This window comes from Sceloporus occidentalis, unplaced genomic scaffold, assembly GCF_023333645.1.
Source record: "Sceloporus occidentalis isolate IW3139 unplaced genomic scaffold, rSceOcc1.0.p SCAF_1, whole genome shotgun sequence".
In the NCBI taxonomy this organism is placed as follows: Eukaryota; Metazoa; Chordata; class Lepidosauria; order Squamata; family Phrynosomatidae; genus Sceloporus; species Sceloporus occidentalis.
The window spans coordinates 198464664-198483847 of NW_028316981.1; the positions used below are offsets into that span (position 1 = coordinate 198464664).

At 40.6% G+C, this 19184-nt stretch overlaps 1 protein-coding gene across 3 annotated transcripts in view; it reads left to right on the forward strand.

Annotated features, from left to right (window-relative positions):
* Positions 1–19184, forward strand: part of KIAA1958 (KIAA1958 ortholog) — a 90647-nt gene that overhangs the window by 59499 nt on the left and 11964 nt on the right. For 2 of the 3 annotated variants that reach the window (XM_089488576.1, XM_089488577.1), the window contains one exon: positions 980–8494. The exons of the other annotated variant lie outside the window; for it this stretch is intronic. In XM_089488576.1, coding sequence (XP_089344702.1) covers positions 980–2025 — 1046 coding nt within the window. In that variant the 3' untranslated portion in view covers positions 2026–8494. Of the gene's footprint in view, positions 1–979; positions 8495–19184 lie in introns of those variants that run through there. 3 annotated transcript variants of the gene reach the window in all.

Sequence of the window (19184 nt, forward strand, 5' to 3'; positions counted from 1 at the left end):
GCCAGCATGGTGTAGTGGTTTGAGCATTGGACTATGACCCAAGAGAACAGGGTTTGAAATTCCACTTGGGACCCTGGACATGCCACATGCTGTCAGCCTCAGAAGATGCAATGGCAAACCCTTATGAACAAAAGTTGCCAAGAAAACCATGATAGGTTCACCTTAGGGTTGCCATAAGTTGGAAACAACTTGAATGCATACAACAACAACAACAACAACAACAACAGAAAGCTATACATAATAAAGCATAGACTCTAGGTCACTAAGCATGGTGTTTCATTTAATATATAGGGTGTCCAAAATTATCTTTCCAATTTCAATTTTATACAGAATTTAAATTATAAAGATATTTTTGGACACCGTGTATTTGGTAGTGTTATCTGACTGTGTTCCTGTAGAATTAACAGCTCTTTTTGTCACCTGTACCAAACTTTGTGCAGCTCTGTAGTTACTTTAAACATTTTGCTTTGTAATTTGGCCCACACTGGTGTGTATTATATCACAACAGGCAATTTATTTACCATGTTGAAAAGCACATTTTATTAAAAGTATTTTCAGTGGGTTAAATGTGGCTTTGTTTTGGTATTTTTAATTGGAACCAGTACAGCCACTGGTTTCACAAATGAAATGGTTCATAATGGTTTTATCTTTCCTAATCAGGCCTCTGCACACAACAGTGGAGTCAATATAAGTTTTTATTCTCTAGCTTTTCTCAAAATGCAGAACAACTCAAATCTCCATGTACTAAAATGTGTGCCAGTGACTTGAAGAACATATATTGGCTTGTTTTTCATATCCATAATAACATCATTTGTGAAACTGAAGTTGGCTTTTCAAACAGGACAGGTATGTAAAAATAATAATTTGTGATCTTTGTAAACATTAATTTCTTTCCTTTAGCTTTAAGGAAAATTTCAGTTTGGGAAAAGACAAAGCTCTTAAACTGATTCTTTCTCATCTCTTCTTTTACCTGTCCCAGACCAAGATGAGAGAGCTGCAGAACTCAGCAGAGAGCAAAATGAAAAAACGATACGCAGTACCCAGACAGCACTCCGTAACTTCAGGGAGTTCCTCATCTCTAAGTATCCTTCAGAAACCCGGGAGATCTATATAATTCCTTGTAAAGAGCTGGATGCTTACTTAGCATCTTTCTTTGTGGATGCCCGACAGAAGGATGGTTCAGAATATGAGCCAAATAGTTTGGCCAACTACCAATGTGGGTTGGAACGTTATCTCAAGGAGCACAGATATGGATACAGTATTACCAGGGACAAGGAATTCAAGAGGTCTCAAGAAGCACTGAAGCAGAAGCAGATGGAGCTGAGGTGCAAAGGGAAGGGCAACAAGCCCCACAAGTCAATGAAACTGACTTTTGCAGATGAGCTTATTTTACGCAAAAGAGGTCTGTTGAGTCGATATAATCCTGAAGGGCTGTTAAACCTTGTCTGGCTTAATAACACCAAGGCATTTGGCCATTGCACAGGCTTCCATGGGTCTACCCTCAAATGGGGCGACATACGGCTTCGGATGACAGAGACTGGATTGGAATATTTGGAATGGATGGGTCAAGATGGCAGTGATGGGAATCCCAAAACAAAGAGAGTGGGCACTGACTCAAGGGTTTATGCCACACAGCATGCCCCACAGACCTGCCCTGTGCAAGACTACAAGGAGTATGCACAAAGACGCCCTCCTGCCATGAGGTATGAAGATGCCCCTTTCTACCTGTCCATTAAACCAGTGGTGAATCTAGCCGCACTTCATTGGTACAATTGTCAAGCCCTTGGTAAGAACAAGTTGGCCAAGATGGTCAAGACAATGTGTGAAAAGGGCAACATCCCTGGTAGGAAGACCAACTTCAGTGTGTACCAGAGTTGTAGTACACTTTCTGAAGCTCAAAGCAACCAGTTGGTACTGATCTGCAACAACCTAAGCCAACAGGCTGCTCAGTCAATGGCAAGCCATTCCAGCTCTGGCAATTTCATAGTATCTGCATCTTACGACTCTTCTTCAGACACAGCTTGAAAGCTGCTGCTAGAGAACACTTTGGAACTGAAGCCTTGGGTCTGTGCCCATTGAACTGTGACTCTACTATCCTCCTGACTTACCTTTTCCCAATGTCAATTCACTTTATTAAAACAAATAATATATATGTATGTATATATATATATATTCTTTTTACAAATATGTGAATAGAAATAGTTTAGTAATCTCTATAGTATTTATAGTGCTAATATTTGGGGGGGAAATGAAACCTACTAATGAGGTGCTAATATAATGTGAGATTTTCAAAGGGGAAATAGCTTTCAAGCATATAAGGGACAGACCACAATCTTCAGGCACAGTCGACATTACAAACATGAACCTGAGTGAAATTAGCTTTAAAAGCTTTGCCTGGGACCCTGGAACTTGACAGGCAGATTATTATTAATTTCATCTGTTTGTAGATACTTGCTGGGGCAGGACAAATTACTTTCTCCAACCATTTTCATGGAAGCATCCTTAAATAAGAAGTCTCTTACAAGCACAAATTCTATTTAGAAGTGGCTTCCATGTGTTTAGTGAAGCTTCCTCCCAATTAAGGATGCATAGGATACCCTGCAGAATACTTTTATTATTTCTGGGTAATCTGAATAACAGTAACTATTAATATTTCTTGGTTGTGATCATTCAGTACCCTCCTGATTGCTAATGCCTAATCACCTGAATTACATAGGAGTCTGGGTTGGCCAATTTTACAAGATCAATTCAAAGGGGCATCGGCCTTCCCTTGCCTAAACTGTGAGAGGGTTTTGAGCCCTCCAGCCCCCCTGTTTCAGGGTCCATGCTTCCCACAAAGTATGATGTGAACTATAGTTTGATGCAGGTGATTAGAGTGTTTCACTATAGCCCTCATTCCATCACAGAACAACATTTTCCACTATTCTTTGGTTCAGGGAGGTGATAATGGAATAGATATGAAGCTGGCTTAAATTTCCAGGGCAGATGTATCTTGAGAAGATCCTTTACGAAGACAGCAAAGTTTACCCATGGAAACTGGCCACTGGGAACATGTTTTGTATGACTTCCATGACAAAGGATGGAAAAAGGTGCTCAGGAGTATTTTTATGCATCACCTATTCATTGACATTGAGCTTCTGCAGAAGACTGGGTTGTGCTCAATGTGCATGCCTTGTACCTGAACATAATTTTTTTAAAAGGAGTGTAAGTTCCCCACAGTGTCCCATGCCTGGAAAGTTTGTTATTAATTTAATATTACTTCTGTATTTCTGGGATGGGGTGGGGGACACATTTGTCTATTTTTTTCTTGCCTAAAATATGTTTGTGTTTAGCCAGATGAGGCAGACGGAGTGAAAATGAGGTGATGCTTACTTGTTGTTTTGCTTCTTGTATCTCAGTCATGCCACCTGGGAAAAAGAAATATTGATTAACACAATGAGAAAAAGGAGTGGTCTTTTTAAAAGAAATAGTGTTTTCTAATATGCAAAAAACGTTGAAGCAAAAAGGAAACTTATACAAATAATAAGGGGTACAGCTATGGGGAAGGGAATAAGGTCATTGCTCCCACACATAATAAGAATTCTGCCTCCATAAATGAAATTTTCTTTCACACTCCAAATTTCTAGCATTGCATTAACTTAAAACTTTACTTGTGCATTTAGAAATATAGTTTAGGCACCCAAAGAAAAGGAACACACATAGTTACCCAGGGAATAGAAACAAAGCAAATAGACGAGTTCTTAATGTGAATGATTTTTAGGACATGGGGAATCTTAAATTTATAAAAATCTTACCTAAGTGCCAAGTGCCTTTCAGAATTTTACAATGGGGATAAGCTAGTGGGATTTCATTTTTGCTCAGGACTTGCAAGTCCACTCCCAACCCAGAAAAGGAATGCTGCTTTTCCTTTTGGATTCCTAACATCCTTTTTCTTAGCCTCCGCAATACTAGAAATTTGGGAACTAAAGTTGAATTTCATTTTGGGAGTGAAGAATTCTTATTTGGTGGGGCAATGGCCCTGCAAATAGTCTCCACAGTTCCAAACTGAGCACTAGTATTTTAGCACTTTCCATTTTGTCATTTATTTGTGGAGGTTTGCCCCGCAAAGTGCTGTCAAAGAGTAAATTAAATGTACCAAGCAGCCAGATTCAAAAACTATTCAGTTAGCTGAAGGTTGCCTAATATTGCATTGTATTGTAACCATAATTTATATTTCCTTGGCTAAAATAGCACCTATAGTTAAAAAAATAAATAAATCCCTCACTCCACCTTCCAGAAGACCTAAATGATTGAGAGTATAGTCACAAACCTTTTGGGTACTTTCTAGGATTTTTTTTTAAAACAGGTTTCCCTTCTCTAGTTTTACAGATACTAATAGTGCAATATTCCCATAGCTTGAAAAAGTTATGTTTTGAACCATGTTATTGGAGGGATTCAGGGAATTATAGTCCAAAAAGTGATACATCCAACTCTAGATTCAATAATCACATATTTCATGACAGGTTAGCCTTGCTGTAGAACAAATAAGGTTTTACCATGAGTACCATCATAATTGCCAGTTTGAAAAGAAAACTCAGTACTCACCAGGCCTAATGAAAACTAGATATACTTTAAAAAAAAGAAAGAAAGAACTGAATAGGTGAAAAATGCAAGTCTTAATTAATTAATTAAGGCGCTGAACAGACTGCCCCAAGGGGCTCCCTGTAGCCGTCCCTTTCAGTGCTGTATTGGGGCCGCGGCAACTACATGCCGCAGCCCTCATCTGATCTTTCTGCAGCACACAAACGAGCCGCAAAAACCATCTCCTTTCTATGTTGCAGAAAGGGTTCCATAGCTGCCGGTGGCTTTTTTGCGCTCCTTTGGCACTGCGTCATCTGGATGCGGCACCAGAGGAGCGCCATGACACCGCCCGCGGTGTGGTGGGATGTCATGCTGGTATGGGGGTGGAGTCGGGGCATGTGTCGTGGAGATGCCACACCCCCACTCTGCCCCAATGCCAGCCTTTATGGCCGGTCTGTTGAGGCCCTAAGTAAGTAGTTTCCTACATGAATGTACTCGTGCATGAGTGCTACAGCACTCAAAATCCTTTTTGGTACACATGGAAAAGAGATATATACTTATGGATGGTATCATGGTCACTGGAGTCCCGTGACATAATGACGTCCCGAGGACAGACTTGAAGCAACCAGATTCCAATGAGCATTCACAACAGCAACCAATGTTGGTTGTTGGTTGAAAAACTGCATTTTCAAGCCAAAAAATGCCATGTTTTTGGTACCGGGAAAATGTATTGTTCATGCAATAGAGAGATTGTTGAGTTGCATGGGGTCCCATAGAGGTTGCATGTGGGGAATCTAAGGCAGGTTACAGACTGCCGCCGCCGTTTGCTCCGTGCGGGAGCCGCAGCAGCCACACTGCGCGGCTCCCACACGGACCGAAAAAGAAGCTCCAAAATGGAGCTTCTTTAAGCGGCGCCTCTATGATGTCATGAAGTGCCAGGGGCGGACTTGCGACGTCATAGACACTGCGACATGTGCGGATGCACAGCGTCCGATACGTAAATATGGCGGCGGCCATGTGGAACGGCCGCCGCCATATTGTACGTACAGAATACATACTAGGGTTAGGGGGGTGCGGAAGCACCGCGCCTTCCTAACCCTAGTACGTATTCTGTATGTACTAAATGGCAGTGTGTAACCCGCCTAACTTAGCCCAGATAAAGTGAACTGGCACCTCTCTGTGAGGACTTCATATGGTAATGACGGGATTTCTGCAGTTGGGAGAGTTTTGAAAAGGTGGACTATACAAGCTGTATAGACAGGTTCCAGTTCATTCAGCTAGTTCTTCTGTGCCAAGACAGGTGATAAGCAAGCTGTTGATAGCTTCATACACACATGCAGGTGATCACTAGTAGAGACCACCAAATCTTTCATCTCCACCAAAATTATAACCTGAGCAAAGGGGGTGGTGGTGGCACTAGGCAAGCAAGGCAGCCATCTCTGTTGATTTGGGGCATCAGGAAATAGGAAGATCCTCCTTGGTGGAAAGTAGTGGGAGGAGATGCAGAGGTGTGTGTCCAGCTATATTCTTCTTGCCAGTGCCTCCTGCGCCCAACCCCCCCACCCCAGCATGGTAATAGCTGTGTTGAGAGAGGATGGCTGGGGCTGAAAATTGGGTCTTGGAAAGTAAGAGAGGGCAGGTACATTTGACCCACTTGATGAAATACCTTGTCCTGCACCATAATCTGGATTAAAGTTACAGATCACCTGTCCTGTATCCATCCAACTAGGCAAACCTAGGGCTTATGCTAATGTGACACACACTCACTCATTTTTCCCCTCCATGTCCTCCAAAAAGAGCTTGCAAGTGTAGAAAACCAATAGCTGTGTTGTGCATCTACAGCTAATACATTTGATTCTGCATACTAGACAAATTGGTGTTCAAGCATTTCCAACCATTTGAGATATGAGCCAGATATTTAAGAATACCACCCTGCCAACCCTTAATTTTTCACCCTTTAAGACAGGGCTTTCACTAGAAGTGGAAGCCTATGTGTTTCCAACATCATTTAACATAGGGACACTTAATATTTGGGAGCCAGTTCAGTGTCATGGTTTGGATATTAGACTAGGACATGAGGAATCTTAAATTTATAGAAATCTTACCTAAGTGCTAAGTGGCTTTCAGAATTTTGCAATGGGGATAATTGTTGCTCAGGATTTGCCAGTCAACTCCCAACCCAGAAAGGGAATGCCACTTTTAGATTCCTAACATCCTTTGTTGGCAGCTGTGATTGGTTAGCCCTGTTTGGCTGAGACACCATGCTTTATAGCTGAATGCTGCTCAGGCTATCTGTTGTGGGGGACTGGCAATTCCACCGCTATATGCCAAGGACTGGCATTATATTTGCACACATTAGTTACAATTGTTTCTTTCCTTCCTGGAAACTCCCCCAGAACTGGCAGCTAATAGCTCAGGGACTGGCATCAGTCCCTGGGCTATCACTTTAAATGACATTGGTACTGCTTACAAAACACTCTTGGTTCATGTAAGGAATTTTTTTTTCTTCAAATGCCAAAAAAGTCCCACTTCGAGTCCACTTTCTTTTTATTTGATTTTTTAAAAAGCCTCACCTGGACCTAAAACAGCTCAGAGAAGGGGGCAAAACATGGCAAAATTTCCCCTCCCATGTCCTCTAAGGGGCCAGGAATGTACCTATAGAGGGGACAAAATGAGAGCATTGCCTCTCCATATAAAAATTCTGCCTCCTCAAGTTTTCCATCAGTCCCCAGATTGCTAGCATTAAATTTTCAGTTGAAAATTAGAATCCCCTAATGCCAGATTCCATCACTTTATGATGGACTTTGTCCGTTCACAACGAGTCCACCTCTGAATCTTGGCTGTTTTTCTTACTTATTCCCTGTTCTAACTAAAGTCAACCTAAAAACTAAAAACAAAAACCCTGACATATTGAGAGGGAACAATATTTTGCTTATAAGAAAGAATTTTTGTTGTGCCAAAAATACAAAAAAAAATTTCTATGCATTGTGTAATTCAGTGATGTTCCTGTTTGATAGGCATGTTTTATAGATGCATTTGTGAAATCTGTAGGATTGTTAACTATTGCTGCTATAAACATTTATTGTCATTAAATGGGGTTGGGGTGAGACATAGTATTGTTTACTGTGCGACTGTTCAAGTTTACATGTGACATAACTACTTGGGTCTTCAGCTTTTTAATTCATTTATTTTGAACCTCTCCTAATGCCTTCTGTAGAAGGAAATAATGTATCCAGGTGGACAAATCACATGAAATGTCTGAGGTGTGCTCTTCCACACATCCAGTTCAGAGATCAAGACAATGAACTTGCTAATGTAATCTTTTGGGCGCATACTTTTGGGCACATTTTTAAGATCATTTAACTTGCACTTTTGCAGTCCACTCGTAGATACAGCTACTCAGGAGTACATCCTGTTGATTTCAATGGGATGATCTCCCAGGAAGTGGGCATAGGACTGAAGCCTTAATATGCCTCCACAACAAGCCTTTTCAGGCCTAGAAATTTTGGTAGGTCAAAGTAGTGCCCATTTTACAAATGAGAAAGCTGAGGCTGGGAGATGTTATTTGCATGAGGCTTCCCAGGCATGGCTGTATTATCACCTTAGGGTGGGATCCAGTGCAGACTTCTGCTGGTTCCATCAGCAATGGAGCTATGAGACGAGTGCAAAGACATAGTCTTATCTGGAATATCAGTATGCAAAGGGATCTTGTAGCACTTTTGAGACTAAGAAAAAGAAGTTGAAGCATAAGATTTCACAGACTTTGGCCCTATACAGACCAGCAGAAAGCGCCGGCCTGTGGGTGGAGTCAGGGCGCAGCGTCCTAACTCTGCCCCCATGGCAACATTTTGCTGCACGTTGATCCAGAAGGTGTGCACCATTGTGACGCACCTCCGGCGCTGCATCTACATGATGCATTGAAGGAGTGTCATAAAGCCGCATTGCCATGGCTATGGCACCCCTTCGAGGGTGCAAAATGGAGATGCATTTTGCAGCTCCTTTTTGTGCTGTCCAGAGGCCTGATCAGGGCTGTGGTGTGAGGTTGCCGTGGCCCCGATCTGACCAGGAAAGGGGTAGCTGCAATCTGCCCCTTAGGGGCAATCTGTATAGCCCCTTTGTCTACTTCCTCAGATGCATAAGCAAAGTAGTGCCTCAGAACAGACCTTTCTAAGCAGACTGTATGAATAGCTATAGAAATGCAAAATTTATGGATATGGTGATGTGGTAACAAGTTAAATTTTAACAATGGTAGTTGAGGGACAAAGGCTGGAGGAAAGATGTTGCCCAAGGCCAGAAGAGTGGTTCCCTTCCCACTGCAGTGTCCCACGTGCCCTCAAAATCTGCTCAGGATCCTCTTGGAAATGTAGCATAGCAAATTTGGTGATGGTGGGGAAGTAGGGAAGAAACTCCTGTTGCACTACTGAGTATCTGATGCTGGGCTTGAGCCTTAGGCTGAGATCATAACCTTACCAGGAGCCCGATTGGAAAGGAAACATAGGCCTGGAACAGATGGGCCTTTGAGGTGCCCTCATCACTTGCGAGGGCTGCCTGGTAGGCGGAGTGCCCACACGCCTGGCAGCCCTCACACGTGACAAGGGCGCCGCAGCTGCAGCGTGCCCATCAGACGCGGTGCGTACTGGTGATGTCACAGCTGTGCCGCCTCCAAATGGGAGGTGCAGTTGTGACGTCACCATGGTGTCGCTGGCACTTTAGGGTGCGGAAGTGTGCCACAAAAAAAGAGTCGCTTCCTGGTGCTCCATTTTTGCTCAACAAGAACATCATGCAATTTGGTTGCTGCGGCGCTCCTGCGGAGCAAAGAGAGGCACCAGGGATGCACTTCTTTCTGGCAGTTTGTACCCCACCTTAGTTTATTTAGCTGCAGTGTCTCCAGAGGAAAAAAACTTACAAAATTCTGGAGAGATGATTTACAAGTGAACCAGTCTTTTACAGTACTTTGAACAAAGAAAACTACAAATTACATTCAATTGGTTACAGATAAATGAAACATATACACCCCTTTACACTTATTGTATGCCAAACATAATGTTTTTGTATCCCTCAATCAAACTGCTGATCTCTGTGTTTTCCTTTTACTGTCTCTAACTGTCCCTGCATTATATCCTCTTATTTGGGGTAACAACTTTAATCAGGAGCCATTTCAGGGTTTTTTACATTCCAGAGCAGAGGATTTGACCTGTCATCTGGGCGACTCTTGCTCTCAACATTTCAGCACTATAATACTCTGCTCCTGAGCACAGTAAAAATTTCAACGCTAATCTATCCTCTTCAATACTACTGTCAGTTCCCCACTACTCTAATAGTAAACTATAATGGCAGAAAGCTGTAATATGGCTGCTGGTTTGCTGATATGGTGAATCCACTTTGGATTTTACTCCAAGTTTTAAAGGAACTATCAAAGGTTCTAGAGTAATTTAGAAATAGGGTTCAGAAATTTGGGCAGCTCTTTAAAGTCTAGAATAAGACCCAGGGTTGATTCACTACCCCATTGACATGGAAGCCACCAGCTACCGCTGACAAGCTCTGGTCATTATATACAACACCGTCGTATCACACTGGTTGTGGCCTGTATGTATGTGAAATGAGCTCCTCCAGCCCTTCCCACTGACATGGAAGTAATGTACAGTGGGCCCTTCGTATCCACTGGGATTTGGTTCCAGGACCCATCCATCCCTGGAAACTAAAATCTGTGGATGTTTAAGTCCCATTGTTCAAGTCCCATTAAATACAATGGATAGTAAAATGGTGACCCTTATATAAAATGGAAAAATCAAGTTTTGTTTTTTGGAATTTATATATATATATTGAATATTTTCAACCCGTGGATGCTTGAATCCATGGATAAAATATCCGTGAATACAGAGGGTCAACTGCAGTGTTGCCAGCAAGCCTTGAATATATTCTCTGGAATGTTTTTCTAAAATCCTTGGAATTCCCCAATATTAATTATTATTATTCAGTCAAAATCCTTGGAAAGAAATTAATTAAATTCCCCAGATTCCAGGGAATTCCCAGGAAACTGGCAACACTGGTCAACTGTTACGTTTTCATGAATGGTTTCTCTGTTTTGTTGGAGACAACATTTCACAGCTCCGAGAATGATTCCCCAGCCAGTATGATCACTGCCAGGTATGTTTAAATATGTCTGTGCCAGCTTCCAGGAGAAATTGCCATTCTAAGTAACACTGAGCTAGAAAAATACAAATATTTTTGTGTTCGAGCCCTTTCACATTACACAGTAATGTGTAATGATTCTATTTTAACTGCCATGGCTGCATCGTATGGAGATCTCCGATTTGCAGTTTAGGTGAAAATATTTGCAATTCCCTGTCAGAGAGCGCTAGCGCCTCATTGAACTACAAGCCCTAGGATGTTTCTATGGCAGTTAAAGTGGAATTGCAGTGCTATAATTCTGTAGTCTGGAATAGCTACTGGTATAAAGCAGCAGCCTATGTACCAGAGGATTTCTGAGGTGCTTGAAAGGCCTCTGAACATTGCTACTGAGTAGAGTTTAATGTATTTGTCTTGGCTGACACTTTTTTTTGTCTTTTAGTTGCTTTCTGATGGTTTTGTTTTAATTCATCATTGCTCTGGGCATTCACGGCAACCTATTATAGAAAGCTGTAATTTAGTGAGTTCAGTGTAACTATCAGCTCTTTGAATTGGGATTGAATTATGAGTTTGTTGCTGATGTTTCAGAAACATATTTCATCTCATTGTTTGCAGCCCATAATTGTATTAAAAAGTTTTGGCCATGACTTTTTGAAGAAGGTTGATTTCCTTGCATGTACAGTGTTGGTAACTAGTGTTGTATGGTGGTAGTTGTTGTTGTTGTTATTGCACCCTTTCCCCAAAATTGGGACTCAGGGTGCCTCACAAAATTTAAAAAAAAAGTGCAATTAAAAGCATACATAAATAATATATTAAAATAAAATAAAATTATTACAATATTAAAACAAATTACATATTAAAAGAATAAAATACAATTAAAAAAAATAAAAATGTTAAAAATGCTTTCAAACAATGCACTGCCACCCAACCCATGCTTTAAAAACTTTCTGTTTTAAAAGCCTGTCCAAACAGGTAGGTCTTAGCCTGCCGGCAGAAGGATGGCTAGGAAGTCCCCTTTTAATCTGGGTGCTATTGACACAAGAAGCAAGACCAGCCTAACCTCTACACCACTCAGATGGATTCATTTTACTTGTTACCTTAATATTTATGTATTTATTTTACTTATATCAAATGGGAAAAGCAGGAGAAATCAAGAAATCAAGCAGCATTTTTGATACTAAGTGATTTATATGGCATGGGCTTTTGTAGATAACAGTCCACTGTTAAAATAAATCAGTCTCAAATGCTTTTAAAGAACTGTTCTGAACAGTTCTTAAAAATCGCAATCCTCTGGGACGGATTGGGAAGGGAAGGGAAGGAACGAGTGAGGGACTTCTGTGTGCAGTAAAATGCATCCCCCACTCGTTCCACACTTGTTCCAGGCCCCTTCCATTCCGTTCTTGTCCCGTTCCAGGAAGCCTGTGCGGTGAGGTCCATAGTCTTTTGCGTGATTGCGGACAATTATGATTCACTGATGGGATAACGACTCCATTAGCGCGACTTTGTATGATAGCCTTTCATGAGACTGGACAAAAGGACGGAAAAAGGATGCCCTTTTCCCTGTGTAATAATCTCCATTCACGGCTCCCAAGGCTGAAGGGCCCAGCAACTGAGAGCAGGTAAAGCTACTAGAAAGCTGCTCCTTCCTGCTGCTGAAGTTTAATCAGAGATGAGCGACCTGGGCTCCTCCAGATGTTTAGGACTACAATTTATATAAACTCTATAGATAGGGTTGCCTTTTGTCCTGGAAAACCTGGAAAATCCCAGATTGAAAAGACTAAACAATGTCCCAGCCAGCTGAGCCGGTTGAAGTAGAAAATCCCAGATTTCTCCTTCATCAGAGGCTGATGGGTAGGTTAAAAAGTGGCAGTGGCAAAAAGCAAAATAAACATTGCAACAAGACCAGAACTGAGGGGAACCTCGTCCTGTCCTGCAGGCTCTAGCTGCTACTGCACAGCATTGCCACCTCATTCTTTCATTCCTTCCCCATGTCCCCTGACAGGCCCAGAAGGTGGGAAAGAAAAGGAGGCAAGCAGAAATGGCCTTGTGTTGTGAGGTGCTTGTGTCAGGAGCTTGAGCCTAGGGCTAGGCAGCAAGGTGGAACGTCACTTCCAAACAGCCTCCAGAGTAAAGGGAGTCCCCTGCTTGGAAGCTTTCCTCTGTTCACACTAGCTGGGTTTGGGGGGGGGGGGGGAGAAGAAAAAAAGAGCTCTTGGCTTGGCACTGGTACTGATGTTGAAACAAAATGATAGAAAAAGTGCAGTGATTAATGTGTTGATTTGCATAATCAGAATGCAAATTAATAATATGCATAATGATAATAATTTGCATAGTATGCACATTAGCTGCCTGGATATGTGGGCCTGGAATATATAGGACATGTTGATTATTTATTATGTAAATAAATGTTCGTAAAACAGCCCCCCAGAGCTGTTTGAAACTGGAGATGAACTGGGAACTTGTCACCTGGGGAACTTGTTTCATCAGTCACATCTCAAGGAACTCTGCACACAATCCCTATCCTCAAGAATAGATGCTAATTTAGTTCTGCACTTTCAGAAAACAATGCATTTAGGTCCCTGATTTTCAGAATATACTGAGAGTAACCCACGGAGACAGTCACTTGTGTTAGGTGAGAGGTGCATGGTTTTTAGCCACAGTATTCTGTTTGTGTCAAGGTAGGGTGACGTCATAATTTAATAAACTCTTTTCTACAAAGCTGGCTGTTCTCTTTAATCACCAGAGAAAATACTTATGCTTTTGGAGTATGGAAAAGCCTTTCTTTGGAAAGAGAAGGAATCAGGGAAAGACTCTCACTGGCATCTCCTAGTGATCTCTGCTTTGTCTGCCTGTCCTGCAGGGCACTGTAATCAATATTATTGTTGAATTTTTGCTCCTTGATCCAGTCCCATTTTACAGTCAGTAACATATGATTGAGAGAGAGAGATACAGACAGACAGATAGACATATTTATCCACTGTCACCCAGTCAGGCTCCCAGATAAGCAGGGATGTGAACCCTGATTTCCTATCTTCAAGGTTAGGCGGACCAACATAAATGTGTGACTCAACGCTAAACGGCACACAATTTAGGGTCACTTGCTTTTTTACTCTCAGGGAAGGGCATAGTCCCCTGACAGGGACAATTGGTAGAGTTTTAAACCTTTCCTAAACTACCTTTTTCCTCCCTCCCCCATGGGATCATTTTAATGGAAGAAAAGCCTCTCTTGGTGCCAATGGACCTTTTTCTTTTAACAGGCGTCCTGTGGCAGGGGCAGGGGGCAAGTTGGGAAAGAATGGCATGGATGAAGATTTAGCTCTCTCCCTTCTGAGGACTATGGTCCTGATATAGACTGGAGTGCTGTACATTTGTTGTTGTGTGCTTTCAAGGTATTTCTTACGCAACACTAAGGTGAACCTATCATGAGATTGTCTGGGGCTGAGAGAGTGTGACTTGCTCGGTCACCCAGCAGGTTTCCAAAGCTGAGCAGGAAATCAAACCCAAATCTCCAGGATTGAACAGGATCATGCACACCGTTTTCTTCTTCCTCCCCCTGATCCTCCTCCTTCCTCCTGCCCCAACTGCCGCCACTTGCTTCCTCTTCCTCCCCTGATCTTCCTCCTCATCCTCCTGCCACTGCTGCTGCTTGCCTCCTCTGCCTCCTCTTGCTCTTTCTTCATCTTCTTCCTCTTCCTCGCCTCCCCTTGCTGCCACCGCCACCGAGTCCCTTGCAGTGTGAACTGCAAGGAACAATTTGATCAGGTTGAACATAGTGGGAACTATGACCTTGATCGATTTGGTGTGGCATTGCTGAGGAGACTCTGGATCTCCTTGATGCAAAAAGGTGAGTGTGAATGAGGCCCTAAACTGCACTTCACATATCCAACATGTGATGTAGTTTTGACCTCATTGTTAACCATGCCTGTGAATTTCTGTTCCAGAGCAAGTGCCTTTTTCAAGGTCCTCTTGTGTTGCTGTGTTCTAGGAAACCATCGGTCCAGGGGCAGACAACCTAGGATGTGCTTTGTTGTACAGCTCTCATAATGGTTGGCCAGACTCCGTGTTGCCTGGGGTTTATAGGAATTGTAGTCAAAATACCTGGAGGTGCTAGATTGCCTTATTTCCTGGGCAGTTCTGCCTTGGGAGCAGTAAAAGAGTATTCATTTGTTATTCTCAAATGCATGCCCTTTCAGGAGGCTTGGCATGTGCATGCTGCTTTCCACCACAATACAGATCATCGTAGGGCCCTGGTACACTACATAACTTCTGGGATTTCATTTTAATTATCATGACTGTATCCTATGGGATCTTGGGATTCATAGGCACTGGAACATTATGGCTGAGAATTATAAATATCCTTCCCTTGTAACAGAAATTTCAGGAAACTTAAATTTCTAGGACTGGCATAGCAATAGAATGGCAAGAGGACCTAGTAATTGAAAATCCATAAGTTTATTTCCAATTGTCGACAAAGGAAAACAATGAACTCAGTGGAATTCAAGTTCCAAAAGCTGAGACCCCGAACAAGACAAAATGGCTCTTTTTATATTATTCAAGACAAAGAAGCTTCTTCAATACACCTGATTGGCTAATTACAATTTAAACATACAGAATTCTTACAATCAGAACAGAAATACATGCATACATTAAAACTGCATCATCACTCCTTACCCCCTCCTGTAGGAATTCAGTGGCTTTCCTCCTAACCTTGCTTCTGAATGTCAACTATGTGTCCTTATCTCAGTAGTTTATGTTATGTCTTTTTACTGGTGCCAGCTTCCATCCAGGTCAAGATGCACTCATTATTCCTTTGCTCTAGTTTCTCTAAACTCCAAGCCTTTATTTCAAAAACCATCTCTCTGGCTGACAAAGGTGACTCCATCTTTCTATAGCTTTTTATTTCAACAAGGAATATTTCCACCACATTCCCCCCTTTTGATGTTTCATCAATATTCATATTGCATGATACTATCAACTATTAACTATGTTTATATGACACTCTAAACTCAGAACAAAACAAACCTGTCTAGCAGTTACCAAAATATTAATATTCTTACCATCACCAGGCAATAACATCTTCTAGTCGGTCCAATTTCAGAGAGACAGTGTATAGCATTAGTCAAACACACATATTCTCATTGCTTTTAACCCTTTGACACTTTTGTTGGATCTGATTCTCTGGAGTTTACTCTTGACACCAAGCTAATCTTCTAATAGTGATGTATTGTGTATTTGTTTCATGATTCAATAGGAAAACTCCACTATAAAGAATATTGTATCTGCTGTCAGAATCACCTCTCATTGAGAAACTATAATTTTTAGCCTGATGTTACAGACTCTTGCCAAGCAACTGTTACTATGCTTCTCTGGACTACTCTCATAACAGAATAGGAATGCCCAGGGTGCCACCATGTTTCAGATGTTCTTCCACTCCAGGGGCATCTTCCATCTCACGTTTCCTCAGGGAGATCACTATGGAATAGCTCTTGTTGTGCAATGCCATTTAATCAGAATAGATCTGGCCTTCACTTTAAGACTATCTCCAGATGTATAAAGGTCTCCCTCCTTTCAAAGAGCGTCCTGAGGAAAAACGTACCATGCTTGACTTGAATTTTATGCCAATTCCACAGTTAACAATAGGAATCCTGACGACAAACACAATTATGTCTTTGATCATGGAGCTTGATGAGCTTATTTCTTCTTTTCAATAGGATTGCTTTATTAACTTTATTGTGAAAATCATATATTATTGCTTATGTCAGGAACATATGTGCATGTATATGTAGGCTTATGTCTTGGGATGTGATTTGATTTGAGAATATGTATGATTGAACTTTATCACTTTTAGCATTAATCACTTATAAAAACCTCAGACAACAAACAGAAACATGAATAGAGAACACAAACAAGGAATATAGACAAGAAAAAGAGGCAATGTCTCTGAAAAAAAATAATATTTTGATGGAGCTTCAGCTCAAACTTGATTGAAGTCCAAGGTGGTGCCCATTTCAGCTTCCGGGGTGTGAAAATGGGACATGCACCTGCATGTGTATTCTTTTTATTATTTTTGTGCATCACTTATAACAAACATATAGGAAATCATAAAAGAGAAAAGGGGTGATAGAGAGCATTTGAAATCTTTCTTTCAGAGGAGCTGGCGTAGAGCACCTGAAGCCCTGGAAAGGTGCAGCCTAGCTTTTCTTGATTGATGGCGAAGTAGAGCCCACTCAGCTTCGTTCCTCTTGTCTGTGCCCCCCCTTTTCCCAGGCAAAGGAAAAGCAAAAAACTGAAAAATACTAATTGACAAGTTATTAGAATGTTATGAATACATTAAAGGTATACTTTAGCCACATTTCATTAAGTTCCCTCTTATAGGCTTTGCTAAGATATTTCTCTTCTAGAATTTATGTCTCACTGCTAACTCTAACTAACAACAGATCCCCTGGATCATTCTTGGGTCACCCTGAGCCCTTTATGCTTTAGGTTTTTATCTATGCCTGCATCTTTGGACCTTTTGAATGCTTTTTTTTTAAATACATATGTAACCTTAATTTTACAGACTGCATTTACATGTACATACTGAATATGAAACTTTAACTCTGACCCAATGTACTCACAGCTTTATCTCATTTGAATCCACAACAGTTTGACAACAGAACAGGGAACAGGAAAAAACAAAACTATGATAGAGTGACTTCTTTGCCTTTTACTCAGGACTCAAAAAATCAGTTCATGCTCTTTTTTTTAGTCACTCCTCTCAGGCCAAAATGATATATTCTAGCTTGGAATTAGGATACAATTTCACACATGCTGGCTTGAATTTAACTTGATTAATTTTGATTACGTCTGGCAGTGGAAACCAGAATTTGAATTTGTAAAATGTTTCCAAATTTTCTCTTGCTACAATATAATAGAATACCAATCTCTTTAATACTTTCATATCGTTCCTTATTCCATTCCAGAACCACATAATAATTCAACATAGGATCAACTGGCTCGCCATGTTATTTTTTCAAAATAACAAAAATTATAAATTTCAATGAGTGTAAATCAAATTGACAATCACTAATTAACCAGAATATAACAATTATATTCTGGATCTCTGGGTTCCAAAAATCACAAAAAGAAACTTCGGGTGCTTTCAAAAATACATTTAAATATTATAAAAATAAAAATTCAAGCTAAAACAATATACAAAAACCTCTTGGATGGGCCATTCTCAAAACTTAAAAATATAAAAATAGTTCTCAGCATCTGTTATAACAAGAAATCATTTCAAAAACTTTAGGCCAGAAATTTAAAACAAAAAATAAAAACAATACCAATTACTGCAGTCAATAATCAGGAATCAAAACAAATCAAAATATTCAAGAGCAAAATTAAAAATTAAAACCAGGAACAAAAAAATGATTTAAAACAAGCTAATTTAACATGACATTGGCAAGACTTTGCAGGCATCTTTGAGCTCAAAAATACAAAAGCTATGGCCTCAAAAATTAGCAGTTGAAATAAGTACAAAACAAGCACACAATATTCAGCAAAAGCAAAAATTCAATAGGCCAGGGAATAGGCCAGGAAACTCATGGATCACAACTTAAAACTCAAAAAAAAATAAAAAATAAACCAATTCTAACCAAAACTTTGCATGACCTCAGGCGAATGCTCATAATTGCAACTGCTGTTTCAGCCTAGCACAGCTGTAGCCTTACAAAACCAAAACATCCTAACTTTTCCCCAGGCTTCAAAAGAATTCAGGCCTAACACACTAATCTTATCAACTTTAATTGGAAAAATAATTTAGCTGGATTGCCAATCAGAAGATTGCAGGTCAATAATTTAAAATCCAAAAAGCACAATGGAGAATTCAAAAACAAAAAGTCTCTTTGGTCTTCACTAAAAACAATTGCATTTAAAAAACATATATAAATTCCCAAAGGCACAACTTAAACTTCATTTTAAAAACCCATGAGAGCATCTTGAGGCCAGAAAATAAAAACAAAATATTGAGCAAAAAGCTGCTTGCCTGTAAATTTAAAAATATCAAAAACAAGCTTGCATTCTCTGGTCAGATTGAATCCAGTCTGGCTGGCTGCTATTCATGTAATATGAACTCTCTCTACAAACACACACACACACTTCCCACTCAAAGAAAAACAAACCAGCTTAATGCAATCTCTTTTAACAAGCATCTTCATAGATCACCCTTAACAAGACATTTACTATTTTTTCATCTAAGTCTAAAGCACAACCTCTATTCTATGAACTTAAGAAAAAATCCTTTGCCTTTAAAAATAGTCTACAAAAATCTCAGCCAGAGGGGAAGAGAATTTTTTTAAAAAACAAGCTTTGAACTTACAACGCTATGCTGCTGCTCCATCTCCTTTAGCCACAGCCAGGAAAAAACCTCTCACCTCTCGAAGATAATTCCCCAAACGTTTGGCCAAAACTCACCAAATACTTAACTTTCAAAATTACTATTAAAACCAATCACCAAA